The sequence below is a fragment of the Macrobrachium nipponense genome, chromosome 28, assembly GCF_015104395.2.
Source record: "Macrobrachium nipponense isolate FS-2020 chromosome 28, ASM1510439v2, whole genome shotgun sequence".
In the NCBI taxonomy this organism is placed as follows: Eukaryota; Metazoa; Arthropoda; class Malacostraca; order Decapoda; family Palaemonidae; genus Macrobrachium; species Macrobrachium nipponense.
Window position 1 is genome coordinate 58315355 of NC_087217.1, and position 20725 is coordinate 58336079.

The following is a 20725-nucleotide window of genomic DNA, read 5'->3' on the forward strand; positions in this document are numbered from 1 at the left end:
TTTCCAGTCCCTGGTAATGACATAATTTTATAGTTTTTCCTTGTATTGCAATCAATGTATGTACAGGCAAATTTTACAAAAAAAGTCACTAACGTGTACTGTGGCTGAAGTGGATTAATTTATTTCTGGGACTTCTCATTAGCTGGCAGTGGGGCATAATGTGGTAGGTGATTTCACACTGCCTGATGCTACCGGAAGTATCTTCCCAGTATTATGAATTTCTTCCCTAGGGTAAGGGTACATTTTGATTACTATGTCTATCCAAGATGATAATATGCCATGTTTAGGAAGGTGCCATAGGAAGCACTTCATGCCTTGTCTCCACCCTCAAAATCTTGGATAGTGGCCCAGACAGCCATAAACTCAGGATCTTAGAAGTGACATATATATCATTAAAATGAAACCTTCCCTAAATGTACCAGACAGATATACCTCTTCCCATCAAATCTATGACACAATTCCAGAAATATACAAGATGCTAACAATTAAATTGAACCATTGTGCCATCAGGACCAAAGCCAAATGGGTGATCATTTGCTTCACAAAAGATCCCAGTAGGACATCCCTAGTTCCCAATGACCCTTTAGAACATCCTCCAGTTTGCAACTACACAACCTTCGTGATGGTAAGCCAACTCCAAGAAATGGGTAACTGACCTGTCAGGGTTAATAATAAGGAAGTGTGTGACATCGAACCTCCACCTCATGGCTAACTGCCTATGCATAAAAACTCCCAAAACCAACTCCTTAATCCTTTTCCTACTCAACGTCTATAGTGACCATGGAAATTTTGTAAATTTCTTTGGGCTCTGTATATTCTTTGGACCTCCACAAGAAGAGATAATTTCAAATACTGGGCATGGTTACATAAACCCCACTAAGGTATTAGTGGTATTAATTTATCCAGGGTCTAATTATAATAATAATAATAATAATAATAATAATAATAATAATAATAATAATAATAATAATAATAATAATAATAATAATAATAATAATAATAATAATAATAATAATAATAATAATAATAATAATAATTACACCAACAATAATAAAGCCCTACACAACCCATCTCCTGTGACTGTATATTTGCCTACATGTTTTTGCTGTTTAATGGCAGTAAAAAAATGAAAAGGAAATACTATACTCTCAACCTTAAAAAAATCTGTACATATTAACAGTGTATCTTACACTTGGGATCTGTGCACATAACAAAATGAAATGAGAATATTTATCTACAGAAAATAACAAACGAAAATATACGTACATTGTAATAGTAAGTTCCAGGAGCAAGTGTAAGAATGGGGCATGTCACGTGAAGCTAAGTGTTTTTAATCAAGGGAAAGAGCAACTATTCTATTCCATAAGCAAGCATTGGGGAAACAGTACTGTATTGGTCATACCTGAGATAAGAAGCATGTCATGATCGTATATCATGTTGTTCAAGGGACAGAACAGACGCAACTTCATACTTTGCAATACATTAAAGAACACATTCCTACAATATATGGTACAGTTTCATATCCAATTCATGTTCTATGTCATGGCTAGAGCTCCTTTTCTGTCATACCTTACATAGAGAAATTAAAGAATTATAAAACAGAACATGAAATTCATACTCTGCCTACAGAAATCTGAGTCCTTATAAAATAGCTTTATCTGTACAAAATGAGGCTGATTTTTCAAGGTAAAAGTAAGAAAACCATACTTTCAGTGAACACTTCAACTACATACTATATTGAAAACAATTGAAATCTTCAAATCAGCATCAGACTATTGTTAAGTTTGACCTCATTTCTAAAAATATTGTTCAACAAACAATACATAAGGTTATTATCATACATCTAGTTATTATCATTATTAACTGACAGCTTGTCTGGCTGGCTTGAAGAGCAGTTACGGTGTGTTCAGGTTATAGTATACGTATATGCAATTTTTAATACAGCATAAATATCAATGTGATGGCAACTACTTCATCAGGTGCAGCAGGCACTGTGAAATAATAACCTAAAATAATGAATAACAATATAAAATGAGGAAAGAAAATGACTGTGTAATGGCTGGTAAGTAGAAAAGTTGAGGGATCAATATGCCAACAGAATCAGATGCAAAACTGTTCTACAACAATATTTCCAATTTTACTATTATATTCATTTCTATTTTTGTTTAACAATTATCAAAACCAAAGGTTTAGTGCTCAATAGGGAATAATATCTGGTCATTTTTGTTTCATATTTATCAAAACCAAAGGTTTAGTGTTCAATAAGGAATAATATCTGGTCACAAGTTTATGAACTCTCGTGTTAATCATCATACATGCCAATTCATCGCAAATCTTAGGGATTCTTTAGATACACATGGTTACTAGTGTCAGTAAATAAAGAGGTGCCATTCCATTACTTTTTTATTACAGAACATACTAACCTTTTCTGCCTGTAATGTATCCAAAGTAGCTCGTAATTCAGCCCTTTCAACAGCAAATTCTGATGCTCGTGACTCCAGCATGTCTTTCTCTGCCCTCATAGAGGCATTGAGAGAGAGGCTTTCCGTCAGTTGCTTGCGAAGTAACACCACTTCTGAAGTTAATAAGGCCTTTGATTCTTCAACAGCATCCAGCTGGGACTTTAGTCAAAATAAAGAGTAAAAATTATCAATACGCTTAGGTATGTAAAATCCTTCAATTAAAAATTCACAAAATGCATCTCATACGTACTCACTTCTAACAATAACATGAAAGGAAACTACGATGCTTTAACTGCATTTTACCTAATAATAGATAATAAAATTGTAGCTATTTTACACATGAAAAAACTAAACATGTAAAATGCAAATGAGGGCATGAAATATTTGTAAAAGTACTTTAGAATTCCAATTGAAGTGAATGAAAAATATGGGAAATTATTCACATCAGAGTACTACCAATAGTCCTTTAAAAAAATTCTTAGGTAAAATTAATATAAAATTTAAATACATGAAATCCTACAAAAAATCATAATATACACAAAGAACAATTACTATGTTGGTTCTATAAATTATGCCCTACTCATCTGGTTAGCATCAAGAGAATAGCAGCAGCAAAATAACATTAATTGAACAGCTACTGTAAATTTCTACATGTAGACATTAATGGCTATATATTATCTTATCTAAATCCAAACAATAACTGAGGAGTACAACATACAACCCAAGATGGAATAACATAAGGTGAGATCGTCGGTCGCTCGGTTCCCGCACTGTGACGTCACAGGTGCGCGTCGACTGGGCAGTGCACTTAATGATTACGTAAGACCTTACCATACAGAATATATGTAATCTTGTTGGAATACAAATAACGAAAGTAACGAGGGTGAATGAATATGAAAAAAAAAAACTTTCCAGACTCTTATTGAACTAGCGTATTGTTCTTTTATTTACCAAAAAGTACTGAAGAATTTTTTTCATTTTCTTTACACTTTTTTTAAGAAATTCTGACTTCCTTTCAGCATTTAATATCTTCATCCTAAAATGTATTTTGCACCTAATAAAGAACTTTATTACTTCCTCTGGAGCATCAATGTTTAATTCCCTGAAAATATTAACTAATTTCGTAATCCCATCAACGCCTGGTTTCAACTGTTCCCCATGAAAAGATTTAAAGAGTTATTCCATTTCCTTTCAATTACTGACAAATTGAGGACTGGGCCTAACAGCACTTTCCTCCTCATTTTGGAGATCCAGTCGTTATTTAGGCCTTCAATTTCTGGGAATCCTAAGGAAGGATATTTATTTCTGTACTTATGAGCTATATAACCTCCCAGATAATTTAAGGCTTCAATTTCTATACCATATTCAGACTCTACTCCAAGATCTACAAAATCCTCTTCCTCCAGCTCATTAGGTAGACCTTCCTGAGGAATTCTCATCAAGAGATGAGCAGAGATACATAATTCAGAGTCTAAGTCAACACGACTGGAGTCACTTTCTTCAGAGGTTTTGGAAACCCAAGACTTACCTGGTTCCATACCACTAGTATTGCTCATACATGGCATGTTATCACCATTGGGAGCGACATTATGACCGTGATTGCTTAAAATGTTGTTCTTACCTAACAAGAAATTCCTGTCTACACTTGAACTCAGTCTATACTCTGACCCCACGATATCCTTTAGTGGGGTTCTTAAGAAATAAAAGGTCTAGGCCTAATTATTGTCTGCACAGGAAGACGTACTCAGAAGTACGTCATTACGCATAGGTCTAATCACCTGTTCGATCAACTTTACATTCATAAAATGAAAGTATCAAAGAAAAAAAATTGGATAGCCTTAATCAGCTCATTTCTTCATTCATTGCATAGGCTAGGCCTAATCTAATTTAATACTTCATTTCAAGAATTTAGTCCAGGCTACTTATCAACCAAAGATATATCACTAAAAATTGCACTAATGAGATTGTAAACAAATTGTTAAACCATACCTGACTTTACGTCCTAAACAGGTAAATTTAAAGACAGAACTGCGGTTTTCTTTAATCTGTGATAACTTCTCTGGTAAAGTTGTGGTAGCAGTTCATATTGAAGATTTCTTTCGTAAACTTCTGTCCGGAAATGGACAGAACAAATCCTGGCATCCTTAAAATTAATATTATCACTTCTTTTACATGCATTAATCCATACTTTGGACTCCTCGGGGTCTTTAGGGAACCTGTGAAAACAAATCCCATACTGTCTGGAACTATTAGTGCATCCAAATATGGAATACACACCCATAATCGTGAACTGCAACAATGCAACTGGACGGAGTGACAAGTGCATCGCCCAGTCAATGTGGTCCAGTGACGTCACTGAGAGAGGGAAATTAGCGATCGGATCCCTCGGTGAACACACCTTATGTTATTCCATCTTGATACAACCCAGATAACCATCACCTGCAGGTCTGTCACAGAGGAATGGATATCTGTTTGAATAAACTCACAAACTTGTAAAATCATGATTACGAGGGTACCTAAGGTTAAACTTCAGAACTACCTACCCACACTTGAGGCAAATAAATAGTAATACTAAAAATTGTAGAAAAATTAAGTACATAGTACAAATAAAGAACTTGAGTATAACTCTTTTCACCTGTACAAAATACAGCATACACTTTGTAATATGAACTGAGGAACTGCAAGAAGTTTCTAACACATTTGCCAACCCCATATTAAACTGCACAAATGCTGAATCTAACACACTAAAGTATAAATGTTAAAATTACTTTAGACCATATGCTCTCAAATAATAAAGGCACATAAATTTAAAACATACCAGGCAGAAAATACACATTTAGTGAACAGGTAGTTAATCACCAATCTTGCATTAATGGGACTAGTATGGTGCTGGATTACCAATTTTGCCCAATCAGTTAGCTTAGAATATGTTTATTTATGATGAAATGGAAATAGTTTACAGCATTCCTCATGTATTGTTCTAGTTCCATTTTCACTAGTAAGACTACACTTATGAAAAAGCCAGTCATTCTCTGTTGTAAGCAGATAAATCTCCTATCCAACCCCCTCAGCTTTTATTGAAAACACCTATACACATGTACATCTAGTTGTACAGAAGAAAAAGTGTTTTTTTTTTAAATCAATCTATAACACAGGGTTCTCGTATTTTTGCTTGTTTCCATTATTTTTACGTTTATATCTGTTTACCAATGGAAGCTTATACATATCTGTTTACTAATGCATATCGAGAATGTGTGCATTACTCCCTCATTTATACTGCAGAAAATTTTTTTTTAAATCAGCTACTGATAATAAGAAACTGATTTTTAAAAAGTTAATACTGTATAGTATTTCATTGTTGAGTTTGGGTGCATTTCAACAAACAAGAACTGAAATTTTTTAAATTTCCATTGTTGTACATCAGCTGATTTCACCGTTTCCTTTCTATCTCTTTTATACAGTAGGCACACTTTACTGTAAATTAGCTAGAATTTCAAAGGAAATTCTTTTTAAGGGCAGTACTACTTTATTTCGTTACTGATTTACTGATTTTCAATACATTTTAACAACCAACAATTCAGAGTTTTTCTTTATCTGTATATCCAATGAGTGTCCTAAATACCAGAAACAGATGCTCAACATACATAAATTACTAAAAATGATATTGTTAAGATACAATAAAGTTTTGTACATACTTACCTGGCAGATATATACAATTAATGGCCCACCCATCCTCCCCTCAGGAGACAGGTGGAAGAGAAATTCTGTCTTAGAAAACGGGAATGGTTCCGGATCCTGCCACCCAGCGGCGGGAATGGTGGATCACCTGACCTACCTGTCGCGTGTGCCGCGAGTTTTGAAATTCTGTCGGGACGACCGAGTCTATAGCTAAGTATATATCTGCCAGGTAAGTATGTACAAAACTTTATTGTATCTTAACAATATCATTTTTGTACATGAAAACTTACCCAGCAGATATATACTTAGCTGATTGGCACCCTTGGTGGGGGGGGGTAAGAGACAGCTAAACATAAAGATAATACTTATACTAAATACATTAAAAACAGGGAAAAAACAACATATGTTCTTGGATATAATAATCCATGGTTCCTACCTGATTGGGCTGAAGACTTCATGACTACTGTCTCTGAGTCTGCCTGCCTCAAGAGTCCCAGCGAGGTATGAACCTATGGCTGAATAACTCTTTGGATCGTGTCAATGGGGGCTAGCCCGCTTACACGACAGAGCCTACTCTGGATCGTACCAATGGGGGCTGACCCACTTACATGGTAGAGCCTTTACCTTGTCATATCAATGGGGACTAGCCCTCTTACATGACAGAGTTAAGGTTTCTATAAGTAAACACAAGGAGCACTGAAGCCAATCCCGATCACCTGACCATGTTAGTACTGTTATAACCTATGAATTGCAAGAGGGTCCCCTATTCCCTCTGACAATCAACCAATAAAAACAACCACCAATAAAAGACAAATTTAAACACTAAAGTAAGTTAAGAAGGATTAGCCTCAGTCCCTTCTCCCAGCACTGAATTCGCAGAAATATACGCTCCCAGAGCAAAGCACTTTTCGTAAGAAATTTTAACGTCTCTTAGGTAATTGGAGGCAAACACAGAATTACACCTCCAAAACGTTGACTCTATCAGTGCCTGAAGAGACCATGTTTTGTGAAATGCCATTGACGTAGCTATGGCTCTCACTTCATGCGCTCTTACTCTGAGAATTTTGAGGTGCTCTTCATTGCAAATAAGGTGAGCTTCCTTCATTAAATCCTTTATGAAGAACGTAAGGGCATTCTTTGAAATCGATCTTTTCGGATCCTTTACAGAGCACCAGAGACTTTCTTCTGTACCTCCTAGCAACACTTTTTTCTTCAGGTAGAACTTGAGTGCCCTGACTGGACACAAAGTCCTCTCTAGTTCTCTTCCTGTTAGTGAACAGAGTCCTTTTACCTCAAAGCTTCTTGGCCAAGGTTTTGAGGGATTTTCGTTCTTCGCTAGAAAAAGTGGTTTAAAGGTGCAAACCGCTGAATCCTTCCTAAAACCAACTTTACCTTCCAAGGCTTGCAACTCGCTAATTCTCTTAGCTGTTGCTAATGCAAATAGAAATAAGGACTTTCTAGTTAAGTCTCTAAATGAAGCTGTGTGAGACGGTACAAATTTTTCTGACATTAGGAACTTAAGGACCACATCCAAGTTCCAGCTAGGTTTCTTGATTTTCTGGTCTTTCGAGGTTTCAAAAGACCTTATAAGGTCATGGAGATCTTTATTATTAGTAAGATCTAGTCCTCTATGTCGAAAAACTGAGGCCAGCATACTCCTGTAACCTTTTACTGTCGATACTGCCAGGTTACAGTTCTTTCTCAAATAGAGAAGAAAATCAGCGATTTCAGTTACAGAGGTACTGGAAGAGGATATTTTCTTATTCTTACACCATCTTCTAAACAACTCCCACTTCGACTGATACACCCTAGAGGTGGAAACTCTTCTGGCTCTTGCAATAGCCTTCGCCACTTCGCGCGAAAAACCCCTTGCTCTGACGAGTCCTTCGACAGTCTGAAGGCGGTCAGACTTAGAGCGGGGAGGTTCTTGTGAAATCTGTCGAAGTGGGGCTGTTTGAGAAGATTGTTCCTTAGTGGAAGCGATCTTGGAAAATCTACTATCCACTCCAGCACCTCTGTGAACCAATCGAGAGCTGGCCAGAAGGGAGCGATGAGGGTCATTTTTGTTCCCTCTGAGCAAGCGAACTTCCTCAATACTTCCCCTACTATCTTGAAAGGAGGGAAGGCGTAGGTGTCTAAGCCTGCCCAATCTAGCAGAAAGCTGTCTACGGCTACCGCTTGCGGATCCGAGATCGGGGAGCAATAGTTTTCTAGTCTGTAGTTCCTGTTGGTCACGAACAGGTCTATATTGGGCCTTCCCCACAGATGCCAAAGTTGTTGGCAAACCTGAAGATTGAGTGTCCATTCCGTGGGTAGGACTTGGTCTTTCCTGCTCAACAGATCCGCCCGGACATTTCTCTCTCCCTGCACAAACCTTGTGAGAAGAGAGATCTTCCTTTCCTGAGCCCAAATCAGCAGATCCTTTGCTGACTCGTACAGGGAAAAGGAATGCGTCCCCCCCTGTTTCTTTATATATGCAAGGGCTGTTGTATTGTCCGAGTGAATTTGAATCACCAGACCTGAGACCTGTTCCTCGAAATGAACTAGAGCCAGATGAATGGCTGTTAGTTCTTTCTTGTTTATGTGCCAGGACACTTGCTCTCCTTCCCAAGTGCCTGACACTTCTTCCGAACCTAGGGTTGCTCCCCACCCTGAATCTGAGGCGTCTGCAAATAACGCTAGGCGAGGGTTCTCTAAGTGAAGGGAGATCCCCTTGCTTAGTTTTTGTGGATCTAACCACCAGAGGAGATTATCCTTGATTTCCTTGGAGATTGGAAAGGTTTCTCCCAGATCTTGGGACTTCCAATCCCATCTCTCCTTCAGATAAAATTGAAGGGGTCTTAGGTGTAGTCTTCCTAAGGAAACGAACTGTTCCATTGAGGAGAGGGTCCCCAGTAAGCTCATCCATTCCCTCGCGGAACAATGTTCTTTCCTTAAGAAGACTGCCACCTTTTCCAAGCAGCGTTCTCTCCTTTCCTGCGAAGATACGCTAGAAAATCCCGAGAATCCATCTGAATCCCCAGATAGACAATGCTTTGCTGGGGAGTCAGCATGGATTTCTCGAGATTGACTAAAAGTCCCAGGGACTTTGTCAATTTTAGAGTAAAGAAAAGGTTCTCCAGACATTGTTTCTCCGATTGGGCTCTTATTAGCTACATTCTTCATGATGTCCGTGAAGACTTGAGGGGCAGTCGAAAGTCCGAAACACATCGCTCGGAACTGGAATACTTTCCCTTGGAACATGAATCTTAGGTATTTCCGTAATGCCGGATGAATTGGCCCATGGAAATACACATCTTGAAGGTCCAGGGACACCATCCAGTCCCCTGGACGAAGAGCAGACAGAACAGAGGAAGACGTCTCCATCGAGAATTTCTTCTTCATAACAAAGAAATTCAGGGCACTGACGTCTAGCACCGGTCTCCATCCCCCCGATGCTTTCGGTACCAGGAACAACCGATTGTAAAATCCTGGAGACTGGAGATCTTGAACCAGTTCTACCGCTTCTTTGGAAATCATCTGTTCCACTGCCTGCAGAATAGCTAGTCTTCGGACCGGATCTGAGTATCTTGCACTCACCTCCCTTGGAGTTGTCGTCAAGGGAGGATTTTCCCTGAAGGGGATCAAGTATCCTTTTTTCAGGATCGAGAGGGACCAAGAATCCGCTCCCTTCTGCGCCCAGACTTTTGCAAAATGGAGTAGTCTGGCGCCTACTTTTGTCTGGAGGACTCTCTGCTCATCTAGATTTCCCGAAGGACCTTCTAGATGGTCTACTCCTCCGTTCTGGTCTGCGACCTCTAAGAGGGGTTCTGGAAGAGGAGGCACCTCGAAAGGGCTGCACAAAAGAGGGTCTCTCTCTTTTTTCAATAGGCACGGCCGGCCTAAACTTCTTAGCCGAGTGTGTGAGGAGATCCTGAGTTGCTTTCTCCGTTAGAGATTTTGCAACCTCCTGATCCGTCTCCTGCGGGAACAGACGAGAGGACAAAGGGGCAAAAAGAAGAGAGGATCTTTGTAAAGGTGATACGGCTCTTGCTAGAAAAGAGCTAAAGACCGATCTCTTCTTTAACACTCCTGTTCCGAAAAGAGAGGCAACTTCTACGGAGCCGTCCATAACTGCTCTGTCCAAGCAAGCCAGGACACTTGAAAGTTCTTCCATCGAGACGAAGTCAGTGTCTTGAGCTCTCTTAGCTAATGCTCCCAATACCCAGTCCATGAAATTAAACACTTCTAAAGTCTTAAAGAGACCCTTTAGAAGATGGTCTAGCTCACACATGCCCCATGTTGCTTTAGCAGAAAGCAAAGACTTCCTCCTGGATGAGTCTACCAAAGACGCAAAGTCCGTGTCTGCGGATGAAGGGAGGCCTAACCCCATGGGTTCTTTAGTCTCGTACCACCTTTCAGGTTTACCTGTTAACTTAGAAGGAGGGCAGGAAAAAACTGTTTTGCCCGCTTCCCTTCTTGAGGCTAACCATTCTGAAAAGGTCTTTAAAGCCTTTTTCATGCATAATGCAGGGCGCATCTTGACGAATGAAGAAGACTTATGCGCTTTGGTACTGGACATTAATGATCCTGGTGAAGGAGGATCAGCAGGATGAAGGGAGTCTCCGAACTCCTTGAGAAGTAGAAGTGAGAGCCTCTTGTAGTCCGAAACTGCCACATCTACGGGCTTCTCACCATCCGACACTTCTTCCAAAGGATCAACTGAAGGAGACCGTTTGGAAGTGATAGGGCTCTTCGCGGGAGAAGTACTCCTTTCCCGAGTAGGGGAGCGCTGAATGATCGACAAACTTCTGTAAGAAGAATGAGGCTCCTGGCAGTCAAAAACATTCTTGCGCCTACTAGGACCTCTTGTTGTCTATTCACTTGAGGTTCACAAAAACAAAACTCCCGGCGCTTGATAGGCTCCTGGCGCCCTGACTCAGGGCGCTTGAAAGACTCCCTGCGCCCTGACTCCTGACGCCTAACAGGCTCCTGGTGTCCTGACTCCTGACGCCTAACAGACTCCTGGCGCCCTGACTCCTGCCGTCTAACTGACTCCTGACGCCCTGAATCCTGGAGCTTGAGAGGCTCTTGACGCCCTTTTCTTTTTACGTCTCACTGCCTTCCTTGCGCCTGACTGACTCCTGTTTCCAATCCTGGTCCTGTAGTCCCAAAGGATCCTGATACTTGAATTTGTTTAGGTTCTCTTTCGGCTCCTTGAACCTAAACCGATCGAGACTTCTGCTCGATTCACGGCGTCTAGAAGGGGAGAGGCTACGCACTTCCTGTCTGCTAGGATTCAAAACCTTGTCCAAAGGAGGGCGCTTATCTCTTGGAGAAGAGCGCCTACAGGGCGAAAGGAATCGCCTGTCAGGAGAAAAACTCCAGTCCAAAGAGTCTCTCGACGAAGGAGATAATCGCCTTGGAGAGTGTGAGGGCTCTCTCTTATACGAAGAGGGGCGCTTAGAGGAACTCTTAACAGGGAGCGAAACATCTTTCCTCCTTGTTGAATCCTTAGAGAAAGAGCCTACTAGAGAGGATAACTGCTCCTGCAGGTTAATCAGGAACTTCTTCGTGGGATCCTGAAGAGAGGGCTCCTCCTGTCTCGCCTTCTTAGGATCCGATGGCCAATACTTGGGAAAACGCTCTGGGCTAGAATCAGCCGCGTCTCCTTTTGGCGCCTTCCAGGCTCTCTTCAAAGGGCGCGATTGAGAGGCCGAACTCCATCCTCGTTTAGGAGAGGAAGAGTCCGAGGCCGAAAAACACTCCCTTAGGATGCCTTTTCTGCGGCTATCCAAGGCAGCCTGGGACTTTACAACAGGATCTGCCGAAGGGACGCCTGACCGTTGGGGATGTTCTGCATCCTCCCTGCGGCTTTCGACATTCCTCCTCCCCTGGTCCTGGGAGTTTGGAAGCGGTCTAGGCCTAGGAGTAATGAGGAACCGGGGACACTGGGGACACTGCACAAATCACTATCACCACTCTTACCTTCATTTAACGCTCGTAACTGAGCTTGGAGTTTCTTGATTGAAGCTTTCACCTTTTCCCTTTCAGAGGAAGAATCTTTGGATTCAGTACCGGGAGAAGCAGCTGTGGCTAAGGGAAAATCGTTAGTAACAGGAGAGTTAAGAACGTCCTGTTCTAGAGAACAAGATCTACTTGATGATCTAGCTGAAGCTTTCCTTACTCTATCCCTCTCAAGTTTCCTAACATAAGAAGATAACTCCTTCCATTCAAGCTCTGTTAGGCTCTCGCACTCAATACAGGTGTTATTAAAAGAACATTCATTCTCTCTACATTTTGAGCAAACATTATGAGGATCTACCAATGATTTCGGTAGCCAAACTTTACAACCTTCCCTACTACAAACTCTAAACATAGGTGAAGCCTTAGCGTCAGACATCGTGAAAGAGCAGTCAATATCAAAGTCGTAAAACAGTCCAAATAAGAGTATGCCAAGCCAGAGAAAAAACAGAATACGTCACCAAAAAACCAATCCAAATTCTCAGCAAACGAGTTGAAATCCAAGATGGAGGAACGAACAACAGATGTTGTCCGTTTAAGCGACAGAGAAATTCTGTCTTAGAAAACGGGAATGGTTTCGGATCCCGCCACCCAGCGGCGGGAATGGTGGATCACCTGACCTACCTGTCGCGTGTGCCGCGAGTTTTGAAATTCTGTCGGGACGACCGAGTCTATAGCTAAGTATATATCTGCTGGGTAAGTTTTCATGTACAAAAATAATATTTACAAAACCATTTCATGCCTATTACTGCATGCAGAATACATTTCATAATTACATAATATGTAGTACGTATTACGTATACTATACATAGGTACTGTTTTGCACTTCAAGTCAAAACTTTTTACTGTACAAAGGAATAGAGTATCTCATATATTATACAGGACATTTTTCAAACATAACAACCTACCTTATGGATGAAATTACCCTCATTCTCATCTTTTTTTTTAAAAGCTTCTTGTAATCTTTCAACCTCTTTCTTTAGCTCTTCGGAATACCAACGCTCCTCCCGTAGATTAGTTGACAATTCTGTCAACTCTTCCCTAAGAGCTTCAAGGCTATGTCCACTGGTATCTGGAAGAACATCTATAAACATTAACTTTTGCAAAATGCATGTCAGATTGGGATTTATGTGGGATAGTAACATGATAAAAAAATTGACGTGTACAGTGGACCCCCCGTATTCGCGTTCTCCAGATTCGCGGATTTCTCTCGGGAACGTTTCCCTGCATTATTCGCGGAAAATTCGCGCATTCGCGGTATTTTTCTATGGTAAATATCCACAAATTCCTGGTTTTTTTTATGAATTTCATCATAAAATGCACTTTTTGTGATAAAACTATTAAAAAAACCATGTATGAAAATTTTTAGTGGGTTTTCTTGAGTGTTAAGTAACAAAATAGGCTGTTTTTAGCATTTTTATAGGGGTTCCAAACATTCGCGGATTCTAACTATTCACGGGGGGGTCTGGTACGCATCCCCCGCGAATACGGGGGGGACCACTGTATATCCTAACATGCTATACTGTACTACAAGAATATTTTGTATGACCTTTCAAAATACACAACAATTTGTACCTATTGCATAATTTGAAGGAAAACTCAAAGCTACGTACTGGTCTTTAAAAATACAAAGTAATCATACAGCAAAAAACAGCCAAAGCTCTAATAATCACATGACAAATTTTCAAAATAATTTGTATTTTTCCTAACATGCAAACTTGAGGTCTTTACACATGGGATTAACTTTCAGTGAGCTGAAAATCCAGCTGTTAAACTTTTGTAAGGTGGTTATGGTAATAGCTACCGATGGTAGGAGCAGAAGCACTGCCCACCAAGTCAGTGTGCATTCAATGCTACGCAGTACGTATACCTTTTGGCCTACGTAAGAAAATGAAAGGGGATAAAAGGTGGACCCTTTATGTAAAGACCTCAAGTTTGTATGTTAGGAAAATATGTTTTTGTGTAGGAACAAATAAAAACTTGAGATATGAAAGATGTTGAGCATAATTCTTTAATTCTAGGCAAAATTTGCAGTGGTTTCATAAAGAATCTAAACTTATTGTCTAATAGTGTACATAATTACCTTGCACTAAGTAAAATTGTATAGGCATTGGTAACAATAAATATAGAGAGGATTATAATGTCTAATTTTCCTTTATTTCAATTACTGTAAATGCATATAGAAATAGTAGTATACATATACACATAATAATGCCAGGATAGAAGGACTTTTCTAGTTGCTGAACAGACAATCAGATTTTCACAATGCTATCTAATAGAGTAAGCAGACTGATCAAACCATCTGACTGTATGACCTGAAAACCTTTCCATGAGAATGCAAATTATCCAGCCAGAAATTCCAGCCATGTGGCTTTATGTATATGTAAATGAATCTGTCTATCTAGAATCAAGTATCAAGCATCAGTCATTATGTCTTACACAATTCTTCAAAACTGTCATTTATCCCAACTAACATTGGCAACTAGACTTTTAAATATACAATCTGTAGTCTTCTTTACTATAACCAAATGGCATTCATCACCAATAAATAATAAATGAATATCAAATTACTGTACCACAATGAATGGTAGCTCTAAAAGAAATGAAATATTTTTTTGTTTTAAAATTTTGTCCATTTATCTGAACAGAAATTAAAAAAAAAAGAAAAAAAAAAAGTTATCCTCACCTTTCATCCCATGAATACTGCTGTAATGTTGTTCCAACTCTTGCTGAGTATTGAGTCGAGCTTTGCATACTGGACACAAGTAATTAGCAGCAGGCTCAATATGAGTCTCTTCATAATGCAACTGTAACAGCTCTGGAGTGGAGAAACTCATATAACAAGTAGGACACAAAAATCCTTCCACCGCCTCGCCATGAGCACTATTTATACCATCAACAACTTGGCCTGGCAACTGTGGACCTGCCTCCCTCACCTGGGCACTCACCTTGTTAGTAAAAAAATAAAAAAAATAAAATCAAGGGAGATTGCTAACATTAAATACAGAATAAATAAAATAGATTTTACATTCTAGGAAATTTTTTTTTTTTTTTATACTGCAGCCATCAAGAGACAAAAACTAAAGTACCAGAACCAGTTGGATGGGTAAAGCAAAGAACGAGATATGTAGGTTTGCATTTAGAACACAACTAATAGAGTACCTTAAATTTTCTGTGTCCATATACTACAGCAACGTAAAAACCTATGATTTTGCTTGTATTGGGCGATTAGTTGGTGCTCAGTTGGGAGATAACAAAGCAGTTTTTCAATATTTTTGACCAGTTACAAAGTTGACAAACTTTGTAATGGGAACCACTACATAATTTTAGGATGTTACGAGTACATCTAGGTTCCCAATATCCTCAATGTAACTTGACACAATTAACAAAAATTCAACAAGTGTCGAAACAACACATACGTATCTTCTTACTGGCTAAATTCTTGCCTAACATACCAGTGTTTTAGGCAGCATAACATAAGTGAAAAAAGAGGTTTATGCAACATATGAAACAAACTAACTTGCAAAGAAAATAGGGTCTGGCAGGGTAACTCAATAGTTTTTAAATAAATAGGCTGGCATAGTACGACATTGTGCTAGCAACCTTTACTACCTAAATGCACAAAGCAATGACTGCTATTTATAAGCAGATATACGTATACTGTACATATAACATTTGAGTAACAGTTATTTTAGTATTGAGAATGTCATTCATATGTATAATGTTATACATTCCACTGCTTCAAAGTTACTGAAATGGCATCCTGTGGGCTGCTCAAAGCATGCAACCATGTGATCCCTCATCAGAGCATCTAAACAATTACTAGTATTTATGTTGCTTGTGAGTATATTTAAAAATGATGCCCACTATTTTGCAACTTTAGCAATAAAGATTGTTAATAGCCTTACATTTCCTAAGACTGCATTCATTTAAAAATCATTAGCTTTCCCAGTCAGGCTCTGTGCATACTAGGAATTGTACTAAATGATAAAAAAGTGATAAAGACAGATATGGTCTTACCTTATTCATAAAACTTTTCAGAGAATTCATGGTTGCTGAAGACTTAAGAGACTTCAAGTATCAAAGACAATCCTGTATGAAAAAGAGAAATATCAGTTAGTGTAATTGAAATCAACAGATTATAACTATATCTACTTTACTTAAAAAAGGAGAGAAATAGAAAAAACATGAGAAATAAAGAAAAACAAGCCATCTATATACATACAGGCAGTCCCCGGGTTACGACGGGGGTTCCGTTCTTAAGACACGTCGTAACCCGAAAATCGTCGTAAGCCGGAACGACGTTGTTGCAAAACATGTCCACAGGGAAAGGAAAAATTTCACTAATTTGCAATTTTTCTTAGGGCCGTATCTCTAAAATTATGCACTAATTTACTTTTTTCGATGTGCAACACTGTGTATTCACAAATTACTGTATATTTTCATTAAAATACAAGAGAGAGAGAGAGAGAGAGAGAGAGGAGAGAGAGAGAGAGAGAGAGAGAGAGAGAGAGAGCATTACAACTTGCAGCACCAGCACGGTATAAAGGATGTTTATATTTGTTTAAATAACTGAAATTATCAATAAACATTTTACATACTAGTACCATAAAAATTCTTTCATCTCGGTAAAAAGAGAGAGAGAGAGAGAGGAATAAGATGAGAGAGAGAGAGAGAGTGTTTATCTCTGTTCTCTCAAAAAATACTTATAACGCTTCCAGCGAAAGAGCGGGAGGGAGTTACCACTATGACACATTATTATCTTGTGTGGCAAAAAGAGAGAGAGAGAGAGAGAGAGAGAGAGAGAGAGAGAGAGAGAGAGAGAGAGAGTTAACCTTAATTAAAAGTGACATGGATAGATTAGTATTGTATTTCTTTAAAATACTATCACATATGAATTTTGTAATTACAGTTATTATTATTATTATTATTTGAAAGTATTAAAAACAAATAGTACAAGTGCATAAAAATCTCGAGTCTCAGTAAATGAGAGAGAGAGAGAGAGAGAGAGAGAGAGAGAGAGAGAGAGAGAGAGAGAGAGAGAGAGAGAGGGGGGGGGGGGGGAATTTCATGAGCACTTCCCCCTCCTGGCTGTCACAGAACTTTATATATCTGACAGTTTTAGTACCTGGAGTTAGAAAAGGGTTACCGAGAGAAGACAGGGATTTCCTTAATTCTTCCATAATTTTATAAATATATAAGCTAAAATCTTACTAATTCACTATGGTATTTTCTTTAATGAATTGATATTATTGCTGTATAAATTAATATTAATATTTGAAAATAGTAAATCATTTATTTATCATACAAAAAAACATACATCTTTGTAGAAGAAAGAGAGAGAGAGAGAGAGAGAGAGAGAGAGAGAGAGAGAGAGAGAGAGAGAGAGAGAGAGAGAGAGAGAGAGAATTATTATTTTTATTATGTGATATCATTTCAACTTATTAAACTTACTAATACAGTATTAATCAAAATTAATATTTGAAAATTAGTAAATCATTTTTGTATTATAAAAATGTATTTAGTCATGAAAATAAACATCAAAATACACTAATTAGTGATTATTTTCGTCGGAAAATACAGAGAGAGAGAGAGAGAGAGAGAAACTATGGTTTTTATATCCAAATCTAAGTAGAGTATAAATGGATTCTTTAAGTGAAATAATGTTTCAATGATATTTTGCTGTTTTGTATTAAAGGATATGTATAATGTTTGAGAATGCGTTCCTTATCCTTGACTTTGGTTACTATACAGCTTAATAGCGTAAATTAATTTATGCGCCCTCCGCTCAGAAACTAGTTCTGCATATGAGGTATCGTTAAAAAGCATAAAAAACCGTCGTACCTTGGAATTTGCGTTGTAATCTAACCAGAAACTTAGTTTTGTTAATTATGTATACTGGAAACAAGCAATGATTTTTTCATTATTTGCGCTTTTGAACTGTTATAAACTGCACACCCCAAGCTAGTGTATTCATTCGCTCGGAAACTAGTTCCACATATGAGGCGTCACTAAAAAAATTTAAAAAATATGACATAAAAAGTGTCGAAAATCATCATAACCTCAAAATTTTTGTTGTAATCTAACCAAAAACTTATTTTTATTAATATACTGTGCTAAACTATAAAGGATTCTTATCATAGTAGTATGCATTTTTTAAAAGCGGCGTTAACTCGGAGCGTCGGAAGCGTCAGCATCGTAACCCAGGGCGGATTTTTCAATGAATATTTAAGAAAAAGCGTCGTAACCTCGGAAAGTCGTAAGCCAGAGCCGTCGTAACCCGGGGACCGCCTGTACTCAAAAACACGAATTAGATTCAAGTAACCTACTCATTCGGTAGTAGGATTGCATTCCTCAAGTGTCTTAAAGTGTCAGCCTTATTCATGAAAGAAAACAAAGTCTGAATCATAGCTCAACAACCAAATACTATTGCAATACCCTGCTTTCTTTCCTTCTACAACTTTGCAAATGCATAGCATTGATTCATATCTACTTACTGATAGTATACCATTACAGTATCTGCACATTGTGAACTCGGTAAATTGGATTAGTATATATTTTGCCTAAATGGACCATTATTCATCTTTAATCTCATGAGAATTTCTGCTGAATATTTTCAACTAAAAAATACAAAAATCATAAATTCTTGTAATATCTCAAGGAAGTTCAACATGGCAACAAAAAAGGCTTGTCTAAAACTTTGACGTCCACAGAAATTCTAGGCTGAATACAAAGAAATAAAGCGCTGGCTACAATAAAAAAAAACCAGCTTGGAAAAAAAGAGCGAAGCGAAACTCTGCTCTCCAAGGCAGTAAAAGAAAGACTGGCATATTGTGAGGGTCCGAGCTTGGTCGAACTCTAAACATCAACAGCATATATGCATGAATTGCCAAATGCCACAGACTCCTTGTTTTTACAATCTGATTGTTTTTACCGGTTTCCAGCTAGCGCTAAAAGATTATCCTATTGTTAAGACCGAAGGTTTGTTCCGCATATGAACAAATATGGAATCATTTGTAAACAGTTACCTCATAGAATACTGGTGAGAAGAACATCAATTCCCTTGATATGGGCTGCTTCTGCTTCTATATTTCCCTAGAGATCCTAAGTGGATAACATAAAACTGGGCAGTATCAGAGAACAATTCACCAGCCTGATAACTCCTTAACGACCATTTCACCTTGGTAAATCAAAATCTGAGCTAATATTGTCACCCACTTCAGATGCCGATATTTAACAATATTTACTTAAAATGTCTTTTTCTTTCTTTTCACATGTCCATATTTAGCACTCTAGATTAAAATCCTCACGGCAGCTACAAATTATGCTATCTATGAACACAGTCACTGAAGCTATGTTATGCAAACCAGACTACAATAAAAATTTTAAGGCTGAAACATTAATCTTGTGCATTCCTCTCCTGATACTTTTCAAGTAAATTTTCCTGTAGAGAAACAAACATTGGGATAAAGTTTACTACCTAAGAGGTCTACAAAAACAACTCTATCATTTGGAAGGGGATATTAATTTATGATCCTTATGATTATTCTACCTTAACCTACTTATCTATCATTACTGAGGCCTCTACTTTGGTTTGAAAAATCCAAGCAGTTTGTATAATCTTGGTAGAAGCTGTTTATCTTTATGACTTGCATTTTAGCAAAAGGATCTAACCTAACCTATTCTATGCCACCATGTCCCTAGCAAGGAAACTTTGCTCCAAAGAACCCAGAGTTGTTTATGTCTATCTTGTCTAGCATCTAGTAGTCATATTTCATCATATCACTGTTGTCTAGGCTTGTTGAGATAATACGTACTAACAGGAGCATAATGCAAAATTGGCTCAATATACGTTAGCCAATAACTATTTCCACAGTTAGCCTAAGATTAAGGACAAACCACAATAGACAGTAGTCTATGCCTAGCATAACTATACGAAGTCAGACTACACTTGGTTTATCCTAATGTAAGCTTTCCTACTGGGACTAGCCTAAACTTTGTATTACAGTGATACATGACATAATATGGTATTATAATATTATATGGTATTATAATAGTACTTCAATTAGTACCAGTCAATACTGAATTCAATGAATCAGATGTTGTCACATGATTGGCTTTCTACCATTTTTTACCATGAGGTATATATGATTGAGGGCCCAGTTATATTTTTGTAATCAAGAAATGTATCATTGCATATTTTCGAAGTATCATGTTAGTATCTTGAAGTTGTTCTATTCATTTGTGAGATTCTATTTTTCTGTTGCATAATTACTTACCTTTATCAAACAATTTAAATGCATAAATTCAGGTTTTAGCCATTTTTCATGTGTTTCTTCAGTTTAATAATGGTTCCCTTGTAAGAAACACCGATGGATAACTTAAGCAATGAATTTCATATTAAGTAAGATAATCCCTTCAACTGATTGCTTAAGTCCCTATTATGCCTGGTAATTACTAGGATTAGCAATGGGACAAGGAAATATTTGCGTTGAGGGCTGGTGTGAAAGCTAAGGTTGACATGATTTTCCGTATTCCATCTTTATGTTTTAGTTTTGTTTGTTTGTATGGTATTTTTACAT

The 20725-nt window shown here is 38.0% G+C and overlaps 1 protein-coding gene across 5 annotated transcripts in view; it reads right to left on the reverse strand.

The window, feature by feature from the left end:
• Positions 1–20725, reverse strand: part of LOC135201774 (early endosome antigen 1-like) — a 77905-nt gene that overhangs the window by 54383 nt on the left and 2797 nt on the right. For 4 of the 5 annotated variants that reach the window (XM_064231025.1, XM_064231024.1, XM_064231021.1 and 1 more), the window contains exons 2-5: positions 16164–16235; positions 14830–15091; positions 13052–13227; positions 2424–2621 (exon numbers count right to left, since the gene is read on the reverse strand). In XM_064231025.1, coding sequence (XP_064087095.1) covers positions 2424–2621; positions 13052–13227; positions 14830–15091; positions 16164–16193 — 666 coding nt within the window. In that variant the 5' untranslated portion in view covers positions 16194–16235. The remainder of the gene's footprint in view (positions 1–2423; positions 2622–13051; positions 13228–14829; positions 15092–16163; positions 16236–20725) is intronic. The other variant, XM_064231023.1, reaches the window with a different exon arrangement.